We start from the raw sequence: 25,767 nt of genomic DNA on the forward strand, positions 1-25,767 counted from the left end.
CTGCAAAATTTCAGCAACACTATGTAGATAATGTTATGAACATGAATATGGTGTGACATTCAAACTTGTAGAAGTTGCACATAATTAATTTTTCTTTAATCAAAGTCATGACATTTAGCTTAGAAATCACAGAGCATCTTGGGTAATTTCCCTAGCAACGTTCCGACGTTGTTCACCTTGGTTACTTTTGTTGCACACTGGCACACAGAACTATTTGTGTGTTCAGTGTTCGTCCTTGCATCAGCTCAAGCAACACGTTACCTTCACTGATCCAGATTAACCCCCGAAATGAGAAAATATGTTTTAACCATGTAGAGTGGTTAAGACATTTTTGGCAGCTGTATAGAGAGAAATAGTAATGGCGTCTTTTTGAAGGCACTGACTCCACCATGGTTCTATATAGCCTAGAAGGGCCATCATTACTCTTGCCTACTAGCATAACTAAAGACAGCATAACATTTGCTAGCTAACACGGCTCTCAAAACAAGCAAGGTCCCGACAGCTAAATAAAGCACTGTTCTGCCATCTGAGAAAAATCAGTTTCAACAGCTTCTTATCTCATATTATTTTGGGATTCCTCCGGTCCGGTACATACGTTTCTTTCTGCAAGCATGGACAACGTAACGTGTGTAAAAATTGTAACCAAGATGTAACATGGCAACCTCATAATGTTGCGAGGAGAAATTATCCAAAATGCGCTATGATTTCGAAATCGTACCTTTGATTTATAATATTTAATTAATGTGCAACTTTTACAAGTTTTGAACGACACAGTGTTTATATTCATAAAATTATCTATTAAGATGTTGAAATTTGCAAATTTGTTTTGTTTCCTGGGTCACGGAATGCCTTTTCAGAAGCTTTTTTTGGTGGGTGGCCTTGGACTACACTGTCTTCACGACAGCCAGCTGACTATCTCCAAAAAGGAGCAACATTTATCCATGGGGCATGTTCATCTCTCCTCTAATCCTACCCCATCTCTGTCTCTGAGGCCTGGGCTAACTCTGAGACAGACCTGGGTTCAAATACTATTGGAAATTATTTGAAATCCTGGGCTTGATTGCGCTTGCCTGACACAATGTAAGCAATATAATAGTCATAAGAAGTACAAACCCTTGCCCATTTGGCACTCCAGGCAGGCTAAAGCAAATGCTAAAGATTTCAAATAGTATTTGAACCCAGGTCTGCTTTGAGACTCTGCTTCCTGTCACCTCTGCCTTTGGCCGTGCCTGTATTGACTGTTTTCACTGCTGATGTCTGATGATGTCCGATACTGGTGTCCCGTCAGGGACTAAAACACAGATAATCTCTTTGTAAATAAACTGGGAAGTGCAGCCCACATTAATCTGATGGCAGAAGATGCATTGTGGTAATTAACTGGCTTATTGACCTGTGACAGAGGCAATCTGGAGAAATAGAGCTTTGTGGAGTGAGCGCCATTATCACCATCTAAAAGCTGCTGAGCTGAGCATGGCTCCCAAAACACACCGGCAGCAGCGTTGCAAGAGTGTGTGTGTGGAGACAGACATACGCACACAAACAGGATTACAATACCACACGGACTGTCTCTCTTGACACACACACATCACTCACACATGCACAGTGGTCTCCACACACACTGCGGATTAGTTGACCTTGCTTAGAGCATCCCCTAAAGCCAGGGTAAAGAGTTACTGTAGATACATTTACATTTTAGTCATTTAGCAGATGCTCTTATCCAGAGCAACTTACAGTTAGTGAGTGCATACAATTTTTTTATTTATTATTATTATTATTTTTTTATACTGGCACCCATGGGAATCAAACCCACAACCCTGGCATTGCAAACGCCATGCTCTACCAACTGAGCTACATCCCTGCCGGCCATTCCCTCCCCTACCCTGGGCCAATTGTGCGCCGCCCCATGAGTCTCCCGGTCGCGGCCGGCTACGACAGAGCCTGGATTCGAACCAGGATCTCTAGTGGCACAGCTAGCACTGCGATGCAGTGCCTTAGACCACTGCGCCACTCAGGAGTCATGTCACATAGATATGTCAAAGAGACCAATACAAACACAGAATATGGTGCAAATTATTTCAATGCTAAGAGCAGTTTTAGAGCTAGGCAGGTTTGTCGGAGGCAGAGAACTGTAAATAAGGCAGTATTGGATCAAACTAACAGCATTCAAAGCCTGTCCACCACGGTGAACTACACAGAAAAATAAAGATATACCACCCAGATAGACCATAATGTTGACCATAATGTTTAGAACAGATTCAGGGTAGAATACATGATACCATGGTAGGATATGAGTTTTGACAAATGTGGAGATTATGGGAACATGGTGATGATCAGTATTATTGTCAAGGTGTGTTTGTGATCAGACCACAGTGCTGCTTCTAGCAGAGAAACACACAAACACCTCTAGGCAACCCTAGTCTTGATACATCACTCCAGAGCTAATCAATTGCTTTCTACCTTCGATCTGCTCTGCTAATTTTTTTATTTTTTTATTTCACCTTTATTTAACCAGGTAAGCCAGTTGAGAACAAGTTCTCATTTACAACTGCGACCTGGCCAAGATAAAGAAAAGCAGTGCGATAAAAACAACAACAACACAGAGTTACATATGGAATAAACAAAACGTACAGCCAATAACACAATAGAAAATCTATATACAGTGTGTGCAAATGTAGTAAGTTATGGGATAGTATAGAGAATAAAATGGGCCCAGCCCAGTTAGAATCCATCCGTCCATTCACCAAGGTGGTAGCCTAGAATAGCAATGTATTTCACACTGAGCCTATTGGCCGCCTGATTACCATATTAATTGCACTAAATTTAATTAATCAGACAAATGCAGACGTTGAAGCCGTGCTCCCGGGGCCCGGTACGGTGTGGAGCAGTGCGACAGACTGCTAGCCTGAAAAAAGAGAGATAAAAGGGGAGGCTCCCGGTCTTATCTCCACCGGCTTTGTGTTCCGATCATCCTCCTTATTAATCAGTACTGTTAATTACAATCATTAATCACCCTTCAGAATAGATGTGCCTGTGTTTGCAGGGTGGAATGGGGATACCAGGGATTGCGGCGAAGCGTTTTGAACAGTAGACAGGGAAGAGACGCGCTGTACTCAGAGCTTGAGAATAAGTAGTTACACCTTAATGGAGTGTACTGATGCTGCTCCATTTAAATCACTCAATTAGGTTGGGAAGTGAAAACTACTGTGCCTGAACTAATTGCCTTTCTACTCTAACTTCTCTGGCGTGGACCCAAGTGTGTTTACGTATTTGTTGTTCAATCAAGTAAAAAGTAATTCTGGAATAAAACCAAAGTCTGAGACACATTTGAAAACCAATTTTTGTTTAAAGTTCTACATTTGAGACATTTGTTGAGGTGAATATTACATTATGTGTGATGTTCATGATATGGATACACAGACACAGTACATGTAACATCTAACTACTGTATATTTGTTTGTGCAATATCTGTGTTGAATGAATAAACAAATGAATGAATGAATGAATGAATTAATTAATTAATTAATACAGGGTTAAAGTCCGAGGCTGAACTTACATCATTTAGAATGGTGAATGCTTCGGTAAGAGCATCACCCAGCAGACCAATCCCTTTGGCAAACAGCTTGTCCAGATGTTCTCTAAAATGCTAACAGATAACAAGGAAAGAGGTAAACATACAGTATGATTTGAGTAATAATCAAACAAATTCCCTCTGATATGATCTACCTACAATTCTGTGTGTGTATATATGTGTGTGTGTGTGTGTGTGTGCGTGTGCGTGTGCGTGTGCGTGTGCGTGTGTGTGTGTGTGTGTGAGAGAGAGAGAGAGAGAGAGAGAGAGAGAGAGAGAGAGAGGGGAACTAACTTACAGCTTTATTATTCCTGTCCGCCCGTACCAGTGTACCATTCAGACAAGTCTCCACATAGTGAATCTCTTGATTGTACTGTGAACATACATATGGAGAGGGTTAGATATGAGTGGAATATTACATTAAGAGCACAGACACACACAAATTCTAGACATACCTATTCATTTTCTAGATATGGTTTTAGATATGAGGTAGAATAATCATAAACACGGTATAGAAAAACTAGCAGCAGAAACACCATATAAACTCAGATAAACAGAGAAGCTAAAAACTAGCAGCAGAAACACCATATAAACTCAGATAAACAGAGAAGCTAAAAACTAGCAGCAGAAACACCATATAAACTCAGATAAACAGAGAAGCTAAAAACTAGCAGCAGAAACACCATATAAACTCAGATAAACAGAGAAGCTAAAAACTAGCAGCAGAAACACCATATAAACTCAGATAAACTGAGAAGCTAAAAACGCTAAGGGCAATACATTAAGCAGACCCCCCTCACACACAACCCCACTCCAGCACACACACACACACACACACAGATCAGTTCAATCAGACTGACAGCGATGATGTTGAAGAAATCGTCATCTCCCAGTGTGTCCAGTATAGAGGAGACAGTCTGTCTGGCGATGGTCAGTCTCAGGCCCTTCATACTGCCACTCACGTCCACTAGAATCACCACGTCTTTAGGAGACGTTGCTGCCTGGATGTACCTGACCATGGAGGGATGACACAACAACACAAGTATACACACACTAACCAGAAAGTCAGTTCTATCTATCTATCTATCTATCTATCTATCTATCTATCTATCTATCTATCTATCTATCTATCTATCTATCTATCTATCTATCTATCTATCTATCTATCTATCTATCTATCTATCTATCTATCTATCTATCTATCTATCTATCTATCTATCTATCTATCTATCTATCTATCTATCTATCTATCTATCTATCTATCTATCTATCTATCTATCTATCTATCTATCTATCTATCTATCTATCTAATCTATCTATCTATCTATCTATCTATCTATCTATTCATTAAATGAGGGTATATAGAGTGTGGCATAACAACACAAAACATGTTGCCCAACCTAGGACCTCAATGCAGAAAACACTGACTGGAATCAATGCAGAGCTAAAGCAACACACAACACATGAACAAAATACTTGACAGGGATCAAGATTTTGCCATAATGTACGCTGCACAAACAAGTAATGCATGTTATTGTAGGTTACACAGCAAGAAAAAAAGCTGTTTCCTTATTGGCTAACGCTGACCTATTGTGAAAAAGCATACCATTTCCTGTTCCTGCAGTCGAAGGCAATGACCCCGTGTTCGTCTGGATGCCATTTGACCCCTGGAACCATGAGGAGAGAGACACTTAGCTAGATACACAGAGCATTACGTCACACAGTCATACAGAGTGGAAGGACGTTCCGGAGCCAACTACAGACTATACAAGCCTCTAGAAATGGGGGTTCAATCCGCAGGTCTGTCTTTCATTGCTATGTGTATCTCAATAGAAATTGAAAGGAGAGTGGAGTCTAATGATGTCACATCCGTGAAGGGCACAGTGCTACGCTATATGTCCTATACGTTAACAATACACTAGACTCATAGAAACTAATGCACAACATTATCCACACACAGTCAGGCAGGGCACTTTGATGACTTTAAATGATATGACTGCAATGAGAAGGGAATTTGATGAAGGGCTTTATATATGAATTAACACTTTCTGTATCACCTCTAATTTCCCATACATGTATCTGTGGTGTTATAGTTAGTTATAGTACTGCAGTCAGCACGGTCACTGTCTGATGGTCACTGTCTGACGGTCACTGTCTGTTGGTCACTGTCTAATGGTCACTGTCTGACGGTCGCTGTCTGACAGTCACTTTCTGATGGTGCTGTAATTATCCCATAGCTCTGCCTTAGCTCTGGACTGTCTTGCAGTGTGCTGCTGCAGGAGCTGGACTCACAGTGGCAGCTCACATTCTGATTAATTTGTCATATGCATCCTCTATGATGGTCTGTAAAATTACAACATTAGCAAAATCACCCTTTGAGTGATTCCATTTCATTTCCCCCCATTTCGTACAGTGACTGCTTCCTGCTTCCTGCCCCTCCCCCACTCTCACATACGCACAGAGTAAGACACATGCATGCACACACAACTCACCGGGATACTGCCTAAAGAAGCCCTTGGCACTTCCAAAGTACTGCCATATCAGGGACGGATCTTTTTCAAAGTTATCCACAAACACTTTATTCAAGGCCTCTGACCAATACACCCCATTCACTATGGCAGGATCTGAGAGAGAGAGATAGAGAGAGAGAGAGAGAGAGAGAGAGAGAGAGAGAGAGAGAGAGAGAGAGAGAGAGAGAGAGAGAGAGAGAGAGAGAGAGAGAGAGAGAGAGAGAGAGAGAGATAGGAAAACCCTTTTTGGTTCCAGGTAGAACCCATTCTACAGAGGGTTCTACATGGAACCCAAAAGGGTTCTACCTGCAATTAAAAATGGTTCTTCAAATGATTCCCCTATGGGGACAGCAGAAGAACCCTTTAAGGTTCTAGATAACAACTTTTTTTCCAAGAGTGTATTAATAGGTAATAATGGTCATCATCTCCATTAACACTGAACACAGGAGTGCTGGACCGTTGACCTTTGCCCTTTATTGACCCCTGGTGGAGGAACAATCAGTGTGACTAAATAATGTCCTCCCATCCTTCTGCTGCATGGCCTCCACACACACACGCACACGCGCACACACGCACACACACACACACACACAAACAGGCGGAGGCTCTCAGATAGCCTCCCATTGTGCAGAGACAATCCCCCTTTCAAAGACAATTCACTCCATTGTCTTTGAAAGGCCTGTAGTGTGACTGCTCTCTCTATCTTTGGGCCATTATGGATCCCTTCTCTACCCCCACCCTCTTCCGCCCTCAACCCCCACCCTCTACCCCCGCTTTCCACCCCCACCCTCTACCCCCACCCACTACCCCCACCCTCTACCCCCCCTTACCCCCATCCTCTATTCACACACTTATAAAGAGAACACGTGGTCATCCCTACTGCCCCTGATCTGGCGGACTCACTAAACGCAAATACTTATTTTGTAAATTACGTCTGAGTGTTGGAGTGTGCCCCTGGCTATCCGTACATTTTCAAAACAAGAAAATGGTGCCATCTGATTTGCTTAATATAAGGAATTTGAAATGATTTATACTTTTACTTTTACTTTTGCTACTTAAGTATATTTGAGCAATTACATTTACTTTTGATAGTTAAGTATATTTAGAACCAAATACTTTTAGACTTTTACTCAAGTCGTATTTTACTGGGTGACTTTCACTTTTACTTGAGTCATTTTCTATTAAGGTCTCTTTACTTTTACTTAAGTATGACAATTGAATACTTTTCCACCACTGCATAATAGATGGCGCGTTTCACTTTTTAAAATTGGAAATTGACAAGAAATGTACCCCAAATCTGCTTCTCACACATTTCAATATATTTTTATTGTCCCCGAAGGGCAATTTAGTTGCCGGCATGAACTCTTATGACACCTCATTTGGGGGCGCTCCTACTTTTCCATATCCATATTTGCACACACATACACCCACTTCAACTATTATGCACTATATTGTCCCTACCTTTGTTATACATGTTGGTGGGCACCTGCACCACACTGAGGCTGAGGTTGACTGACAGGTTGTTGAAGTGTTCGTTGGGTTCCAGGACAAACTCTCCTCCCAGCTCCACGTTGTTGCCCTCCTCATCCACCTCGTTGATCAGCACCGCGTTGAAGTACTCATACTGAGGAACAGACACGGTACACATAGAGTTAACAGAGTTAACATCCACATTGTTAATCAGCACCGCGTTGAAGTACTCATACTGAGGAACAGACACGGTACACATAGAGTTAACAGAGTTAACATCCACATTGTTAATCAGCACTGCGTTGAAGTACTCATACTGAGGAACAGACACGGTACACATAGAGTTAACAGAGTTAACATCCACATTGTTAATCAGCACCGCGTTGAAGTACTCATACTGAGGAACAGACACGGTACACATAGAGTTAACAGAGTTAACATCCACATTGTTAATCAGCACTGCGTTGAAGTACTCATACTGAAGAACAGACACGGTACACATAGAGTTAACAGAGTTAACGTCCACATTGTTAATCAGCACTGCGTTTAAGTACTCATACTGAGGAACAGACACGGTACACATAGAGTTAACAGAGTTAACATCCACATTGTTAATCAGCACTGCGTTGAAGTACTCATACTGAGGAACAGACACGGTACACATAGAGTTAACAGAGTTAACATCCACATTGTTAATCAGAACGGCGTTGAAGTACTCATACTGAGGAACAGACACAGTACACATAGAGTTAACAGAGTTAACATCCACATTGTTAATGAGCACTGCGTTGATGTACTCATACTGAGGAACAGACACGGTACACATAGAGTTAACAGAGTTAACATCCACATTGTTAATCAGCACTGCGTTGAAGTACTCATACTGAGGAACAGACACGGTACATATAGAGTTAACAGAGTTAACATCCACATTGTTAATCAGCACTGCGTTGATGTACTCATACTGAGGAACAGACACGGTACACATAGAGTTAACAGAGTTAACATCCACATTGTTAATCAGCACTGCGTTGAAGTACTCATACTGAGGAACAGACACGGTACACATAGAGTTAACAGAGTTAACATCCACATTGTTAATCAGCACTGCGTTGAAGTACTCATACTGAGGAACAGACACGGTACATATAGAGTTAACAGAGTTAACATCCACATTGTTAATCAGCACTGCGTTGAAGTACTCATACTGAGGAACAGACACGGTACACATAGAGTTAACAGAGTTAACATCCACATTGTTAATCAGCACTGCGTTGAAGTACTCATATTGAGGAGGAATAGACACAGTGCAGATACTGTATATAGTTCAAATCCAACTCAACAATCAGATCAGCACTGCATTGAAGTACTCATACTGATGCGGAAAACAACAGAGTTAACATCCATTTCCACCATCAGTTTCAATAGCCTCGTAGCTATCAAGTGGTATTGTATTTGTCTTGACGAACCAGACCGTGATGAGAAAAACACAAAGTGTTACATAAAGGGATATCCTTAGTAATGAGGTCAAAATACATTAGAACTGCACTTAGACTGCATATTTATACAGTAACTAGAGTCAAGCTAAACACTTTTCTGATAGGTTTAAAATGAAGTGGAGGTTATAGTGCAGCAGTCTAGCAGTGGTGGTGAGCTGTGCTGCTCAGCTCTCTGTCTGGACGATGGGGTTAATTAAGAGAACAATCAGACTTCTCTGAAGTGTAACTTTGCTTTGTGATTGGCCTGTTCTTCACAGTGCTGAACCCTGGACCCGCTTAGAGGAGAGACTCTCTCATTATTTCTAAGCATCCCAGCTCTGGACTAACTGGCCCCATTTGCCAGTGAAGGGCTTGGGGAGAGGCAGGGAGGGGGGGAGAGGCAGGGAGGGAGGGAAAGGAGGAGGGGGGTGTGATGGACTCTGTGGCGTACTTGGGGGAGGCCACACGGGCATCACCATAAAGCAGGGCCTGACAGCTCATACCATGCCTGGGCGCCCCTCTGACGGGCCGAGGAGGGGAGGAGGGGAGAAATGTGCATGCTCAGCAGAAGTGATAGGACTGTAGAGAGAGAGGCCCGTTAACCATCAGCAGGGTTATTACTGTAGTGTAGAGCAGGGCCAGGCCAGACAGGGGACACTGCGGCTCCACGGCCGAGACGCTCCATTGGCTCTTACTGTAGGTTACTGTACACCACTACTGCAACGAGATGGGGCCTACCGTTCCAGGGCTGGCTGTACAGGTAGTTACTGGTGGGTCTAATACCCTTTACACATTATTGTGCAACCCTGAATTTTTCACAATGTCCTTTCCAGCACGGTTCCATGCAGCAATTATGAGATGGATGCATAACCAGGCCAGGAAGAGTACAGTTTGGCATGGCATGGCTTGGCTTGTCTCAGTAGTGTGAAATGGGTATAACTGGTTTAAACCCAGGCTGACTGAGCTCAGGTTTTACTGCAGTGGGTCTTATTGGACCTCTTTGGAGGTCAATGTAACACCTATGACAGAGTAGTCCAGCCCAATTTATCCATACTGACCCTTTGATCCTCAGACTGACCTTCAGGCAGACATAATTATTTATTGTAGACATCACTGAGACTACTCTGACATAGTAACGTGGTCCTCTGTAGCTCAGCTGGTAGAGCACGGCGCTTGTAACGCCAAGGTAGTGGGTTCAATCCCCGGGACCACCCATACACAAAAATGTATGCACGCATGACTGTAAGTCGCTTTTGATAAAAGCGTCTGCTAAATGGCATATTATTATTATTTTTAGTAACAGACTTCACTCAAAAGTTGAACAAATACTGGTGGTAAAAAAAGAAGGAACAGACAGCTGTTGAGAGCTACTGTAGATTAGTACAAGTATTTAGGCTACTTATACAGGCACATGTTCTAATATTATTTTTAACTTTATTTTGATTCTCTTTAGGGATTTTTTATGTTGAAACCCACATAAAACTAAACACACTTTATCGAGTGGAAATTCAAAATGACGAAAATTAGGCTACTTCAGAGTTCTACCTGCGGATATCAGATAATTTTATAACATCAAACTCTGTGACGCATCATTTAATAACAGTTTGCCGTTTTGACACCATGCATTTTTCACGCACCATTTCCCGGGCCAAGACTTCGACGTGATACGGCGGGTTCTCTCTTATCTCGTCTCTGTCTCATTTTAAGACGGTGCTGTGTTTTACATTGACCCGTGTTAGGCTATACAGCCAGGGTTCAAGGGCGTGCAGGTGATGTGTGTGACAGCATGGTATACCGCAAGGTCTCTCTGTATCCGCTCATATGCTATCGAAAACAGATCCGGCAAAATATGCTCAAATAATGATGTATTTTCACTTTCGTATTGTAGTTTATTGTATGATTGATGGGTCTCCGCAATTTAAGATGTAATGTTAAAGAAGAGAAACGTGTTTTGTAAGCAGCAGAGTAGTTTACTATTTAAAAGTCTGGCTACTTTTTCTGATAAGCATAGCCTATATGAGAGTCTCCTTTTACACGTCATAGTGACAACATTGAGCATCGAAAAAAAAAAATCTGGTATGGTGTAGAATTGTTTAATTAAAGATGAGCAATTCTGAAAATCTTTAAACAACAGTTTTCTAGAGAGACGGGGGGCTGCGGGGTAGGCCTACCCTACATTTTTACAATAAAGGATAGGCTTTAGGATTTTACAATGAAAATGTGGGCATGAAGTTTGAGCAAGTTCACTGTAAAATAACTAGTTTGAATAGAGCCTAAAGGAAAGAACGAAATATTATGTTTTACATTACCATGTAAGGAATCGATGCACATTATTCGGCTTAGGCTACTGTATAGCGATAAAAAAGTGATGAATTTGGTCACCATTTAAAATAATAGTAAATCATTATTCTCTAAAATAGTAACCCTGTTAAGTATGCACTAAAATATCTAACAGTCACAGTAATAGCCTTCAAAACTATGAAAATGAGTTATAAAGCTTATTATGCATGTGTAGCCTATAGTGTAAACGTGTAGGCCTATACTGTAAATGTGTAGCTTACAGTAGATCTAAATATGACACTCCCAAAAAACAGGAAACCCTTCGCTCAATGACAATATGTTCTTAAATCATAAAACAATACAATAATAACCGAAATTCTGTCCTATAATGGTAATAATGACCTTCGCCACCTTCTCCCAATGTGTTCATATAATCACCAGAGAAACCTGCAAACCATGGGGTGATCACAATGTATTCATATGATGTAAATGCAGCTATTAACTGGGAAGTGTGGTAACATTATTTTAAAGTGTGTTGTTGCCCGAGTGAGTTTCCAATCTTCAGGAAGAAAAGTGGAACAATGCACTGTGCATAAGAGTTCCATTTATCTTTGTCTACTGGAAAGAGGGAGAACGTGAAAGGGAGAGAGAGAGAGAGAGACAGAGAGAGAGAGAGAGAGAGAGAGAGAGAGAGAGAGAGAGAGAGAGAGAGAGAGAGAGAGAGAGAGAGAGAGAGAGAGAGAGAGAGAGAGAGAGAGAGAGAGAGAGAGAGAGAGGGAAAGAGAGAGAGAGAGAGTGAGAAGGAAGGAAGGAAGGAAGGAAGGAAGGAGGGAGGGGAGGGAGGGAGGGAGGGGAGAGGGTCCTGTACATTCTCAGTGTGACAGAATTACTGCAATCCCACCGCATAGGAAGAGGAGGCTCACTGCACCAAGGAAAAGGAAAAAGAATCCAGCAATAATAGCTGTGTAATGTCCTTTAAAGACTGAGCACAATGGCCGTGCGCTGGGTTGGGTTGTAAAACACACAGGCATGGGAACCACACCTGAACACGTACTGCAGCACACACAATGGGAATATTATATTCTCTTATATTTCATAAAGTATGAGGATGGATTAATTTATGAATATTTCATGTATGAAGTTGAAATAAACCAAAGAAACAGCTGATTGTTGTAGCATGACATCCAATCATTTTGCTGTGTTGCATTACTTTTCATATCAGTGTACTATTTATATCACTATGCTTTGTGACGTGTTAGAAGATAAAATCAGCGTTCCTTGAGTGCGAGATTTCATTCAGGAAAATAAAAAGTACCCCATTATTGTTAATGGTGCAGTTATATAATGGTATAAGTGCATTGTAATATCATCGGATTCCAGTGTGGTTTGTCAGTGGGCGCTGACCGTGGTGCTGAACTTACACTTGGATCCTGTTCTTTCCAATGGCAGTTTACTGAAATTGAAGCCACTCCCTCTTCAACAGTGTCAGGTTCACAGGCTACTTGTGAATGATGATTACGCTTTAAAACAATCAGTGTGAGTTACCAGCCGCAGTATGGTCTGGCGTTCTCTGCAGCGTTTCTTATTAAAGAGGCATAATGTATCATCACTGTGACAGGGTATTAACATGAAGGACACTGCCAATGCCAACAGCCACTATACTGTCCGTAACCCCATCTATCACCTTGTCATAGACTACCCCTTCTATCACCTAGTCATAGACTACCCCTTCTATCACCTTGTCAGACTACCCCTTCTATCACCTTGTCAGACTACCCCTTCTATCACCTTGTCAGACTACCCCTTCTATCACCTTGTCAGACTACCCCTTCTATCACCTTGTCAGACTACCCCTTCAATCACTTTGTCATACACTACCCCTACTATCACCTTGTCAGACTACCCCTTCAATCACCTTGTCATAGACTACCCCTTCAATCACCTTGTCAGACTACCCCTTCTATCACCTAGTCATAGACTACCCCTTCTATCACCTTATCAGACTACCCCTTCTATCACCTTGTCAGACTACCCCTTCTATCACCTTGTCAGACTACCCCTTCTATCACCTTGTCAGACTACCCCTTCTACCACCTTGTCAGACTACCCCTTCTTTTATATCTCTCACTTTCTCTTCTACATGTTATGTTACTTACCGTCTCTCTGTCTTCTACACGTCACCTTTTCTTGACCCCCCCTCCCTTGCCCGCACCTCTCACCTGTAGCTCCGGGTTCTCCTCGTGCTGTAGATGTGCCTCCTCTGCTGCCTCCACCAGCCTCTGAAGGGGGAGAGATAGGGGGGAGGGGGTAGATGGGTGTGGGAGGGGGGAGGGGGGAGGGGGGAGGGGGGAGGGGGGAGGGGGGATAGATGGGTGTGGGAGGGGGTAGATGGGTGTGGGAGAGGGGAGGGGAGCGGGTAGGGGTGTGTGAGGGGCAGGGGGGGTAGATGGGTGTGGGAGGGGGGAGGGGGGGGTAGATGGGTGTGGGAGGGGGGGGGGGATAGGGAGGGGGAAGGACAGCTCAACTCCAACCCATCACCCATGATCAAGAGTTATTTGAGACCTGACACAATATCAAAGTATCTCAGTGGCTCCCATACTCCCAGCTAGGCTGCTGCAGGGAGGCAGTCAATCTGCAGTAACAGAGGACCAGAGAGATGAGGGCTGAGGAATGGCCCTGCCTGCCTACCTGCATGGCTGTTTGGAGCACAGAGACATGAGCTTGCTCTACTCCTGGTGCTCTGGCCATGGAACAGCCCAAGCCATGTAGTGTAAATGGTAGCTGGGATGGACAGAATTGCTAGTCAAGGACCTTCGACATCTTGCAGTATTCAATCAATGTTTCCACACTTAAATGATATTTCCCAAAACGAATAATAATACAGTTATACAGCAACTGTTAAATTATTTGATGTTATTTAGTAATGCTCAGGTCATTCTTCTAATCCACTTCAAATGATAGGCTGAGCACAGTGCTTAGTGCTATCAATTACCTGCCTGTGTGCAATCAATTACCTGCCTCAAACAAAGGATGCTCTTACCTCTGAAAACAACATGAAAATCATACCACTAGGCCTACATTAAAACATATAGTTTTCTGTGCTTAAAAATGTCCCATCACATAGGCCTATATTTCTGCCTAGCAAGGCCACCCACAGAAATATGTGCGTGCAGTGAGTGAGATGATTGATTGGCATAGGCCAGTGTAGAACCGTAACCCACGACACGCAATAACCTCTATACAATATTCCCCTCCTTGAAATGTGCTTGCCTGCGTGTTTTGGAAGAAATGCCGCCTTAACACCTAGGCTACTACAGTCGTCATCGCCATTCTGGAAATGGTAATTAATAACTGTCGAGCACGTCAAAAAATAGCTGCAATGCAAACAGAAAACAGCAGTAGGCTATTGCATGACGCAAACTCTTGTGTGACAGTTAAACTTAATTTATTTTCATACCTTTGGCGTTTCAGTCTTAGATGGTGTCGTTAACAATACAGACATAGGCTATTGAAATAAGGAGAAAACCTCAAGGTGCTACATTTAAACAGATTTTTCTCTAGGCCTTTTTGGAGGGGCGGGGTGGGGGGGACAAATCACAAGAAGCCAACATTTGCTAGGGAGATATTTCAAACCATATCAAATAAGTATTATTAACGAAAGGGAATTTCAAAACAGATATTCAAGGCTCAGAAGGACTAGATCAATATCATAAGTACGAATTAGGCTACAATGTTATTGTTTTATATTCATTTTAATTCCAGTAGGCCTACGCCACGGCACTGGTAGCCTATAGCCTGTCAATTGGTGACCATCGGAATTTCGTTAATTGGATTTGACAATTTGATTGTTGCCAATTGAGAGATATCAGTTATTTTATTTAGGCTAAGCCATAAAAAAAGAAGTCAACGAATGCGATTTTTTATCATTTGCATCCGACGAAATAGGCCTAGGCAATGTAGTGCTTTCAAATAATTGTAATTTGTTTACACAGAAACCATTTTTCCAATTTACAGCACTGTAATAATACACATTGAAATACTGCCTAATAAATAGAGAATGATAAAAGCAATGGTCCCACACTGTAGAATTACAACCATGCAGGTAATACGGTACAGCGCAGTGAGATCTGGCAGCGCGAGATAAACGCTATCATCTCACACCAGCTTAACTATTAAAATAGGCTACTTGCACCTCTCCTCTCCGGCCCAATATAAATGTCCAACGGCTATATCTGTCTCATGAGAATGCCTTCACAGTAGAGGGATTGTAGTAAATAGCATACCACCGCTGGATAAAATGCGACACTAGTGTAATTGTCATCCATGACAAACTTTGAATTTAAACCTGTGTTATGAATATAAATGCCCACCAAGCAGAAAGCTTGAGGAAGAAAAACGAAAAATATATTTCTGACCGTTGAAATATATGGCTACCAGCTTACAATTGGTTTTAAGAGCTTCATGGTCATGGATAGGCCTAATGAAATTGCCAATGATGCTCCTAAATGTGATAATAATAATAATAATAATAATAATAATAATAATAATACATCTTGATATTTTGTTGATCATTTTTAGATAGCCTAAATCTATATATTTTCTAAACCTGCTTGCTGTGCATGTCTACAGTTGAGGCTGTGAAATAACAGAACGTTTGATATTTTTCTGAATTGCTTTAAAGTCTCGTCTTCTCAGTAGTCTAAATTAGGCCTACTTCCAGAAAACATAGCCTGATGAAGGGCAGATAAAAGGAAAGATACGACGATATATGTACCCGAATGGCCTCCTTTTTCATCCGGAACATCTCCTCCATCTTCTTCGATAGATTTTTGACCACTTTCATGCCATCAATTTCTTCCACTCGGACAGACTTTTCCAATTCTTTATATTTCTGTAAATGAAAGAGAAAATATATGTTTTAACTCTCTAATACAGCTGGTGTTTGTGAAAAGTTGACATACTAATATTATAAACACTGAGAGGCTTGTAGACTATATCATACATTTCACTGATAAAAATGTCAATAGAATGTGAACATGTTACAATTAAAAACAAATCATAAATCAAAGCAAATCAAAGTCTATTGGTGCACATGATACAGGGTGTAAACAGTAGGTACAACGGTCCAGAGTGAGTGTGTGCGATAAAACGGTTCAGAGTGTGTGTGTGTCACAGAGGATCACAAGAACATTTCGAATATACATCTCATGTCAATGGGCTTTTATTAGGTGGGTTAAGCCAATGAGCCCTTTGTTTTAGTAACAGAGAAGGTGAACCTTTGTGCTATCTGTTTATTCCACACACACACACACACACTTCACATCCGATGAAGAAAAATCCATCAGCTCTCATATCCCTGCACCTCTGGAACCAGCAGAGAGTCCAGTGTAACACGCCCTCCCATGTCTCTGAGAAGGGCTGACAAGCCTCAGATGATTGGCTGATAAGATGTATCCTGTTTCATTGAATGATTGATAGGCTTTATCTTGGCTGACAAGCTGTGGCTCTGGCTCTGATTGGCTGCTGGGTGGGCTGGGGGCGGGCCTGGAAGTGAAGGCCACGCACGGTTGGAGGGTAATTGAAATGCAGTCAAAGCACGGGAGAAAGATAATAACGTGTCAGGCTTGGGCGCTTCTGGATAATGAACTACACTTCACATAATGCTGAGTCTGCAGGATACACTGCACCTGCATGGACAGAACAAAGCCCAACAGAACACACAAAGAGAATAGAACATGACATTTAAAAAAATTACAACACACACAGTCACACAAAATAATAATCAGAGTATAATCTGCATGTCTCTCATGTCCCTCACACACACACATGCGCACATGCACGCACGCACACACACACACACACACACACACACACACACACACACTGGGGCCCGCAATTATTGACCCCCTGATAAAGCTGAGCAAAAATGACTGTCTAAAAAAAAGTACTCAAATACTGAGCGATATTGTTTGCTAAAAAAATAGGGAAATTATATTATTTTATACTAATACAATTGCTTAGAGAGAGATTTGGTTTAACAAGTAATAATAGTTTTTCTGAAAAAGGTAGGGGTAAGAAATTATTGACACCCCTGTTGTCAATACTTTTCAATACCTCACCTTGAAGATAAAGGCACCAACAGACAGCATGCGACATGGGTGGCCCATTAATTTGTAATGAAGCCTAGGTGGGGGGAGAACTTCTATCCAGATGGAGGGGTCGGCGGTGTTCGTGCCAGTGAAAGCCGCTAAACCGAGGCGTAGAAAATATAATTCTGCTCTATTTTCAAGCGGTGCTGTAGTTGTTGACCAGTCACAGTTGAAAACGTGGCCTGCGTGGTGATACTTCAGCACGTACGTCCAACAGCAGGACCAGCTAACTTGCCCAGAGTCACGTTTAACAATTAAAAATATTTGTTTTCTAATCCATTTTTGGTTTAATCATTTCTGTTGCATGTAAATACATTTTTATGCATACATATGGTGTTAAAGCCCTTTTTTTTTGCATGTCAATAATCTTTGTTTATTTCATTGCTATGATCACTGGCAGCTGTCACCCTCCTGTGTGAGAGAATGGCCCTGGAGGGAATGTGCTATTTTGTGTATTTGTTTGCGCTATTCTTAACTTTTTTTTGTACATAATGTTTCCGCCATCATTTCCTATGACTGAAAAGAGCTTCTGGACATCAGAACAGCTATCACTAACCTTGATTTGGACGAGGACTTCTACTTCAATAAGTCAGAGGTGAAAGACATTGATTATCCTGGACCAGGCCCAAATCCCCGAAACCCGAAGAAGGAGGAGACGGCGCTGCGGGATACCTGACGAGACTACTCAGAGAGTGGATAAATCGCCTCTACCCTCCGTTCTATTGGTGAACGTGCAATCACTGGAGAATAAATTGGATGAGCTCCATTCGAGACTATCCTATCAACGTGATCTGAAGAACTGTAATATCTTATGTTTCTCCGAGTCATAGCTGAACAAGGACATGGTAAATATAAATCTAGCTGGTTTTTCTATACATCGGCAGGACAGAACGGCAGCATCAGGGAAGCTCAGGAGAGGGGGTGTGTGTCTCTTTGTTAACAACAGCTGGTGCGCGATCTCTAATATTAAGGAAGTCCTAAAGTTCTGCTCGCCTGAGTTAGAATGCCTCATGATAAGCTGTAGACCATACTATTTACCAAGAGAGTTTTAATCTATATTTTTCATAGCTGTCTTTTTACCACCACAAACCGATGCTGGCCCTAAGACAGCACTCAACAAGTTGTATAGGGCCTTAAGAAAACAAGAAAATGCTCACCCAGAGATGGCGCTCCTAGTGGCCGGTGACTTTAATGCAGGAAAACTGAAATCCGTTTTCCCTCATTTCTACTGTGCAACTAGAGGCAAAACAACTCTAAATCACCTCTGCTCCACATACAGAGAGGCATACAAAGCTCTCCATCACCCTCCATTTGACAAATCTGACCATAACTCTATCCTCCTGATTGCTGCTTACAAGCAAAAACTCAAACAGGACGTACGAGTGACACACTCAATATGGAAGTGGTCTGATGAAGCGGATGCTAAGTTAAAAGACTGTTTCACTAGCACAGACTGGAATATGTTCCGGGATTCATCCGATGGCATTGCGGAGTTTACCATATCCCCATAGTGACTGTACGTACATATCCAAACCAGAAGCCATGGATTACAGGCAACATCCGAACTGGGATAAAGGCTAGAGCTGCCGCTTTCAAGGAGCGGGACCCTAATCCGGTTGCTTATAAGAAATCCTGCTATGCCCTCCGGCGAACCATCAAACAGGCAAAGCGTCAATACAGGTCCAAGATTGAATCCTACTACACCGGCTCTGACACTCGTCTGATGTGGCAGGGCTTGCAAACTATTACGGATTACATAGTGAAACCCACCCTGTCTAAATGACTACCGCCCCGTAGCACTCACATCTGTAGCCATGAAATTCTTTGAAAGGCTGGTCATGGCCCACATCAACCCCATCATCCTGGACACCCTGGACCCACTCCAATTCGCATACCGCCCCAACGGATCCACAGATGACGCAATCTCTATTGCATTCCACACTGCCCTTTCCCACCTGGACAAAAGGAACACCTACGTGAGAATGCTGTTGATTGAATACTGCTCAGCGTTGAACACCATAGTGCCCTCCAAGCTCGTCACTAAGCTAAGGACCCTGGGATTAAACACCTCCCTCTGCAACTGGATCCTGGACTTCCTGACTGGCTGCCCCCAGGTGGTGAGGGTAGGCAACAACACATCCGCCATGCTGACACACAACATGGGGGCCCCTCAGGGGTGCATGCTTAGTCCCTTTCTGTACTCCCTATTCACCCACGACTGTGTGGCCACGCACGACTCCACCACCATCATTAAGAGGACACAACGGTGTTAGGCCTGATCACCGACAACGATGAGACAGCCTACAGGGAGAAGGTCAGAGACTTGGCAGTGTGGTGCCAGGACAACAACCTCTCCCTCAACGTGAGCAAGACAAAGGAGCTGATTGTGGACGACAGGAAATGAAGGGCAGAGCATGCCCCCATCCTCATCGACAGGGCTGTAGTGGCGCAAGGTCGAGAGCTTCAAGTTCCTCTGTGTCCACATCACCTATAAACTATCATGGTCAACACACACCAACACATTTGTGAAGAGGGCTCGACAGCGCCTTTTCCCACTCAGGAGGCTGAAAAGATTTGGCATGGGCCCTCAGATCCTCAAAAAGTTATACAGCTGCACGATTAAGAGCATCTTGACTGGCTGCATCACCGCTTGGTATGGCAACTGCTTGGCATCTGACTGCAAAGGCGCTACAGAGGGTAGTGCATACGGCCCAGTACATCACTGGGGCTGAGCTCCCTGCCATACAGAACCTCTATACCAGGCGGGGTTAAAGGAAGGCCCTAAAAATTGTCAAAGACTCCAGCCACCCAAGTCATAGACTGTTCTCTCTGCTACCACACGGCAAGTGGTACCGATGCACCATGTCTGGAACCAACAGGACCCTGAACAGCTTCTACCCCCAAGCCGTAAGACCTTTTTGCACTATTTTGACTCATCAGTTGCGCTGCTGTTACTGTTTATTGTCTATCCTGTTGCCTAATCACTTTATCCCTACCTATATGTACATATCTACCTCAATTACCTCGTACCCCTGTACATCGACTTGGTACTGGTAGCCCGTGTATATAGCAGAGTTATTGTTACTCATTGTGTATTTATTCCTCTAGTTATTATTTTTTTATTTTTCTATCTGTATTGTTGGGAAGGGCCTGTAAGTAAGCATTTCACTGTTTGTCTACACCTGTTGTTTACGAAGCATGTGACAAATAAAACTTGCTTTGATTTGTGAAGGCTCTAGCCGCTTAGACTACAGGAACAACAGAACAGGAGTACGGATGACGGGGAACTCTGCAATATTCTGCTGGCTATCTTAACGGTACTGAGCCTTTTTCTAAAATGTTTTATGAGTTGGAGAACACAATGGGAGGGATCTTAGACCATTCCTCCATACAGAATCCTTCCAGATCCTCAATATCCTTTGTCTGTGTTTATGGACTGCCTTCTTCAATTCAAGCCACAGGTTTTCAATGGGTTTCAAGTCCGGAGACTGAGAATGGCCATTGCAAAATGTTGATTTTGTGGCGAATTAACCATTTATTTGTGGATTTTGATGTGTGCTTGGGGTTATTGTCTTGATGGAAGATCCACTTTCAGCCAAGTTTCAGCCTCCTGCCAGAGGCAACCATGTTTTTGGCCACTGGGTAAAGTTCATGATGCCGTTGCCCTTAACAAGGGCCCCAGGACCAGTGGAAGCAAAATAGCCCCATAACATCAAAGATCCACCACCATATTTTACAGTAGGTACAAGGTTATTTTCTGCTTATGCATTCTCATTTTGACGTGAAACCCACCACTGGTGTGCGTGGTCAAAGAGCTCTATTTTCATGTCATCCAACAAATGTAAACACCTGGAGTTTGCTAAATGGCATAGACACTTGGATTGGAACTGGTGCTTTGATCAGATGACATGAAAATAGAGCTCTTTGGCCATGCACACCAGTGGTGGGTTTAGCATCGAAATGAGAATGCATGAGCAGAACACACACATACATACACAAATTCCAGCACGAGGCGACAAATTACCCAGGGAAAGGAAGAGTGTGGGCCGGCAGTGGCGCGGAACAGTTCATTTCACACCTGTCCTCCCCTCCTCCTCACCCCCCTCCTCAGCCCTCCCCAGTCATCAGGGATTGGTTAAACCCCATCCATCAACAGAACTGATTAGGATTATTGATTAAGGTAATGACTGATGTGTAGATGAGGCCTGACCGAACATAAGCCTAAGGAGGACACACACACACACACACACACACACACACACACACACACACACACACACACAACCTCCTGTCTGTATTCGTACTCCTGTTCTGTTGCCCATACAGCAGCTCAGCTCTGTGTGGAAATCTACTAATTCCCCATAATAAAGCACCTAATGATCATCCTTAATGATCAGCCCTAAAACCATCCAGCCGTGCCTCCCTCTCGCCACCTCGCCACACTGGCCACTCAGAGTGGGAGAGGCCTGCTCATTGGATGAAAGATATTGTACACCAGTCATGCTTCTGTGAACGGGAACATGAGGAAAGTGCTTACATACGCACACACACACACACACACACACACACACACACACACACACACACACACTGCTACAGTGTTGGATGTTAGAGTATTGCAGCAGCAGCCTGGTGATGAGCTAAGCTCCTCCTTATCACACAGTGAGAGGCTGATGAATGGAGCTGGATGGGGATATTTATCTCCTCATCACCACTGAGTTCACACTCAATCACACCACTTACATACAGTACAGTATGCACTGTATGAATGTAACAGATCAGGGTCGTATTCACTAGAAACCAAACGGAAGAAAACGGACTGAAACAGGGAGGGACTACCTGAACTTGTCCAAATATAAAACTCTCATTTTCATTGCAAAATGTTTTTCGTTGCAAAACATTTTGCTACAGTTTATTACGGTGTGCACTAATGAATATGACCCATGTTTTCCTCTATCTGTGGTCATCGACTATCTCTGGTTTTCAATTAAACTAATTTCAAACTGCTGCATGTCTGGAATAATATAAAAAGAAAAAAAAAGAAAAAATGCAGTGTTTAATTCAAGCTCAATTGAAATTGAGCATAAAATCAGTTGGAATAAAATGACTGTCTACATTCAGGTGTAAGCACATAGGGCCAAATGTTTATTTTTTTCCGTCTCCGTAACTCAGACTTTCCCATAAAGTATGCACATTAGTGCCCAGTGAGTACACTACAGTACAAATAGTCATTAAACTTCAAAATGCCCATAAACATGGCCATATTGCCAAGATAACTCTGTACTTTTACAGTACTCCAGCCAGAGATATGGGTTCAGCATTAGGTTTGCAAGATTCCAGAAATCCTGGCTGGAGGATTCACGATTTTCTGCTTATTCCCTTCTGATTCTGGGAATCTTCCAACTGGGATTTCTGGAAAACCTGGGAATTTTGGGAAAGATAGCATAATTCTGTAACCCTATCCAACAGACAGTTCAGTAAATTGCTTCCACTTGGATGACAGGTGCTGTAGTGTACAAACCATAACCTCTGTACACACTGGAGAGCACACGTCTGCCACCAAGTGGTCATTTACTTTCACTTAGGGGCTTTTTTCTGAAAACCCATCTCTCTTTCTCTCTCTCTCTCTTCTCCCCCCTCTCTCTCTGCACCCCACCTATTGCCTCCAACGCATCCCAGCCCATCCCACTCAACACACTCTTATTCAATTTGTCTCCTTGTCGCATTTATATCCTGGGGTTGAAACTCTTTACTTCAGAGGGTGCACTGGAGATGAGATGAGAGAAGAAACAGTGCTGTGGTTAATGGGATGTGTCCAGTACACACACACACACACACACACACACACACACACACACACACACACACACACACACACATACACACACACACACAGAGAGAGAGAGAGAGAGAGAGAGAGATGGGCCTCTGATCCACACACCTGAGTCCTTTCTGACACAACACATCAGTATTCAGCTGGGACACAGAAATGTGTCAGCAGCCATTAGATGAAAATGCAGCATTACAGCGTACAGTGTGTGTGTGTGTGTGTGTGTGTGTGTGTGTGTGTGTGTGTGTGTACAGGAATGAGATTAAGATTGAGGAAAGAAAATAAAGAGATACCTTCTGCAGCAGCTGGGATCCAGAGTATTTTGCAGAAATTGATTTAATTTCTCCACCAAACGCTGAGGCCCATAACTTCACCCTGGAAACCAACAGAACATTTCTATATTGTTATTATATCAGTTCAGGTGAACACAAGAGATTATGTGACATTACACACACATTTCAATAATGTACAGTACAGATAATGAGAAAATAAAAATTGCACCAGACATGTCTAAACAATTCTCTAACCATGAAATCATAGATCCATTGATATCTAGAAGTTGTCTGTGTGTTATATGGCTGGTGTAAGTATAAACTATTTTCTTGAAGATACACCTGTTCTTAAAAAACCACAAGACCCTCATATAAGAAATACATTGTTTTGAAGTGTGTTGAATTTGCGTCCATTAACAATATGTCAAATACGCTAGACCTACATTGTAGATAAGTAATATCATTCAATGTAGCTGTTTATTAATGTTTATTTGGTGTTTATGATGTGTTATAAATGGATGGTTTATGTGGCTAAAGTCGATACAAGCTGTTGCCTAAAGCCTTAAACTGTACATTGTAGACTGTGGTGTCTCTATGCAGACCAAAGTACAGCACTCTGGGTTAACATCGACAAATGAACATGGTTTTATTGTAATGTTTTGTATAGTAGTTATTTAGGACATCTTGATTAAAAGAAGGACAACAATCTGTTTAAATAAAGACATCTGTACATTTAAATAGTGTGTAAATGTCATTGATATATTATTCATTTGTTGATCTTACACTATTATTATGCCAGATATGATCCATCTATAGCAATAAACTTAGGGTTAGGGTAAAGAAGTCTATTTTTGTAATTATTTATTAGACACCAACAGCAATAAATAAATAATAAAAACGAATTATTATTATTATTATTATTATTAGTAGTAGTAGTAGCTCAGCTGGTAGAGCACGGCGCTTGTAACGCCAGGGTAGTGGGTTCGATCCCCGGGACCACCCATACACAAAAATGTATGCACACATGACTGTAAGTCGCTTTGGATAAAAGCGTCTGCTAAATGGCATATTATTTATTATTATTATATTATTATTATTATTATTATGCAGTTGTTGTTACATTGTTATGACATGCTGATGTTTTTTGCTTGTTTATAATTTTTACTATAACAAGTCTACTGCTTACACACTTCAGGAAATCTAACTGAAAAACTCAACAATAGGTGGTGTAACGAGTAACTAAAAAGTTAAGATATGACACCCTCCACTCACACTGAGAGAGGAATCCCTTGCTGGGACCCCATCACGTCCACCACCGCCGTGCCCAGTATAATCCAGAAGAGAAGGAAACTGGCGCAGCACACGTGCGAAAAGAGGATCCTCCAATTCCACAGCATCTTCACGAGCCTTCCCGAAAATGGATCCTGGTACAATGGCTAGTCCCTCTCTAGTCCCGAAAACGCACTCAGCGCGAAAAGCAGCAGCCCCTGTTACCGGCAGCACATATTTCTCGGTGCCTATCTCGCGCCAGTTCCGCATTCAAGGGGCCAGTTGTCACTCCTGAAGGGACCCGCGTGCTGAAAGAGAGCGTTGACCTATGAACATAGGCACAAACCCCTCACCGCCAGAGGGCAAACAGAGAGAGAGAGAGAGAGACACTAACGTCAGGCATCCATGTGTGATAACATTGCAATTGCTGTTATCGTCTGAAAAGGAAATTGCTATATTCTCTTCTGGGGATTTACCCGAGATTTGCGGATCTCAGCCTTTTGCCCCAAATAAAAAAACCCCCCACCTCAGCTGCTTTCACAGGGAAGGAACACTGAGGAGGGATAATGAGTTGCCGGTAGAGCAAAGAGCCTGAAGCAGGGTGCCAGAGAGAGGGAGCGAAGAGCACCAGAATGTTTGTGTGGGGTATCCTACATCACGTTGTGAGAACCCCAGAAAGAGCGTGAAAAGGTGGAAATGTAAAATGCGAAACTTTCACTATGGAGCGGACATTCCAAAAGTCAGCATGAGAGTTTGTGCTATACCTATATTGCCTTTTCTTCCTACAGACTTCCAGATGAACGATGCTTTGTTGTTTGAGGCAGATTGCACCGTCTGGCCTGCTCGTTGTCTTTCAAGTCGGTGGTGGATGAAACGATAGACCAATGCAATATGCACAGCTGACATTAAATCGACATGACTGATTAAGCGTTTATTATGCT

The 25,767-nt window shown here is 42.6% G+C and overlaps 1 protein-coding gene across 1 annotated transcript in view; it reads right to left on the bottom strand.

The window, feature by feature from the left end:
* Window positions 1-24,954, bottom strand: part of LOC311134065 (voltage-dependent calcium channel subunit alpha-2/delta-3-like) — a gene marked incomplete at both ends in the record, with an annotated part of 85,383 nt that extends 60,429 nt beyond the window's left edge. Inside the window, 10 exons of the mRNA XM_084167661.1 lie at window positions 3,554-3,643; window positions 3,867-3,941; window positions 4,429-4,579; window positions 5,175-5,235; window positions 6,061-6,192; window positions 7,540-7,702; window positions 13,526-13,585; window positions 16,081-16,197; window positions 23,579-23,660; window positions 24,830-24,954. Of these exons, the coding sequence (XP_084023787.1) occupies window positions 3,554-3,643; window positions 3,867-3,941; window positions 4,429-4,579; window positions 5,175-5,235; window positions 6,061-6,192; window positions 7,540-7,702; window positions 13,526-13,585; window positions 16,081-16,197; window positions 23,579-23,660; window positions 24,830-24,954 (1,056 nt within the window). The remainder of the gene's footprint in view (window positions 1-3,553; window positions 3,644-3,866; window positions 3,942-4,428; window positions 4,580-5,174; window positions 5,236-6,060; window positions 6,193-7,539; window positions 7,703-13,525; window positions 13,586-16,080; window positions 16,198-23,578; window positions 23,661-24,829) is intronic.
* Window positions 24,955-25,767: the final 813 nt, after the last annotated feature.

Source organism: Coregonus lavaretus (genome assembly GCF_964263955.1).
Source record: "Coregonus lavaretus genome assembly, chromosome: 8".
NCBI classification, from domain to species: Eukaryota; Metazoa; Chordata; class Actinopteri; order Salmoniformes; family Salmonidae; genus Coregonus; species Coregonus lavaretus.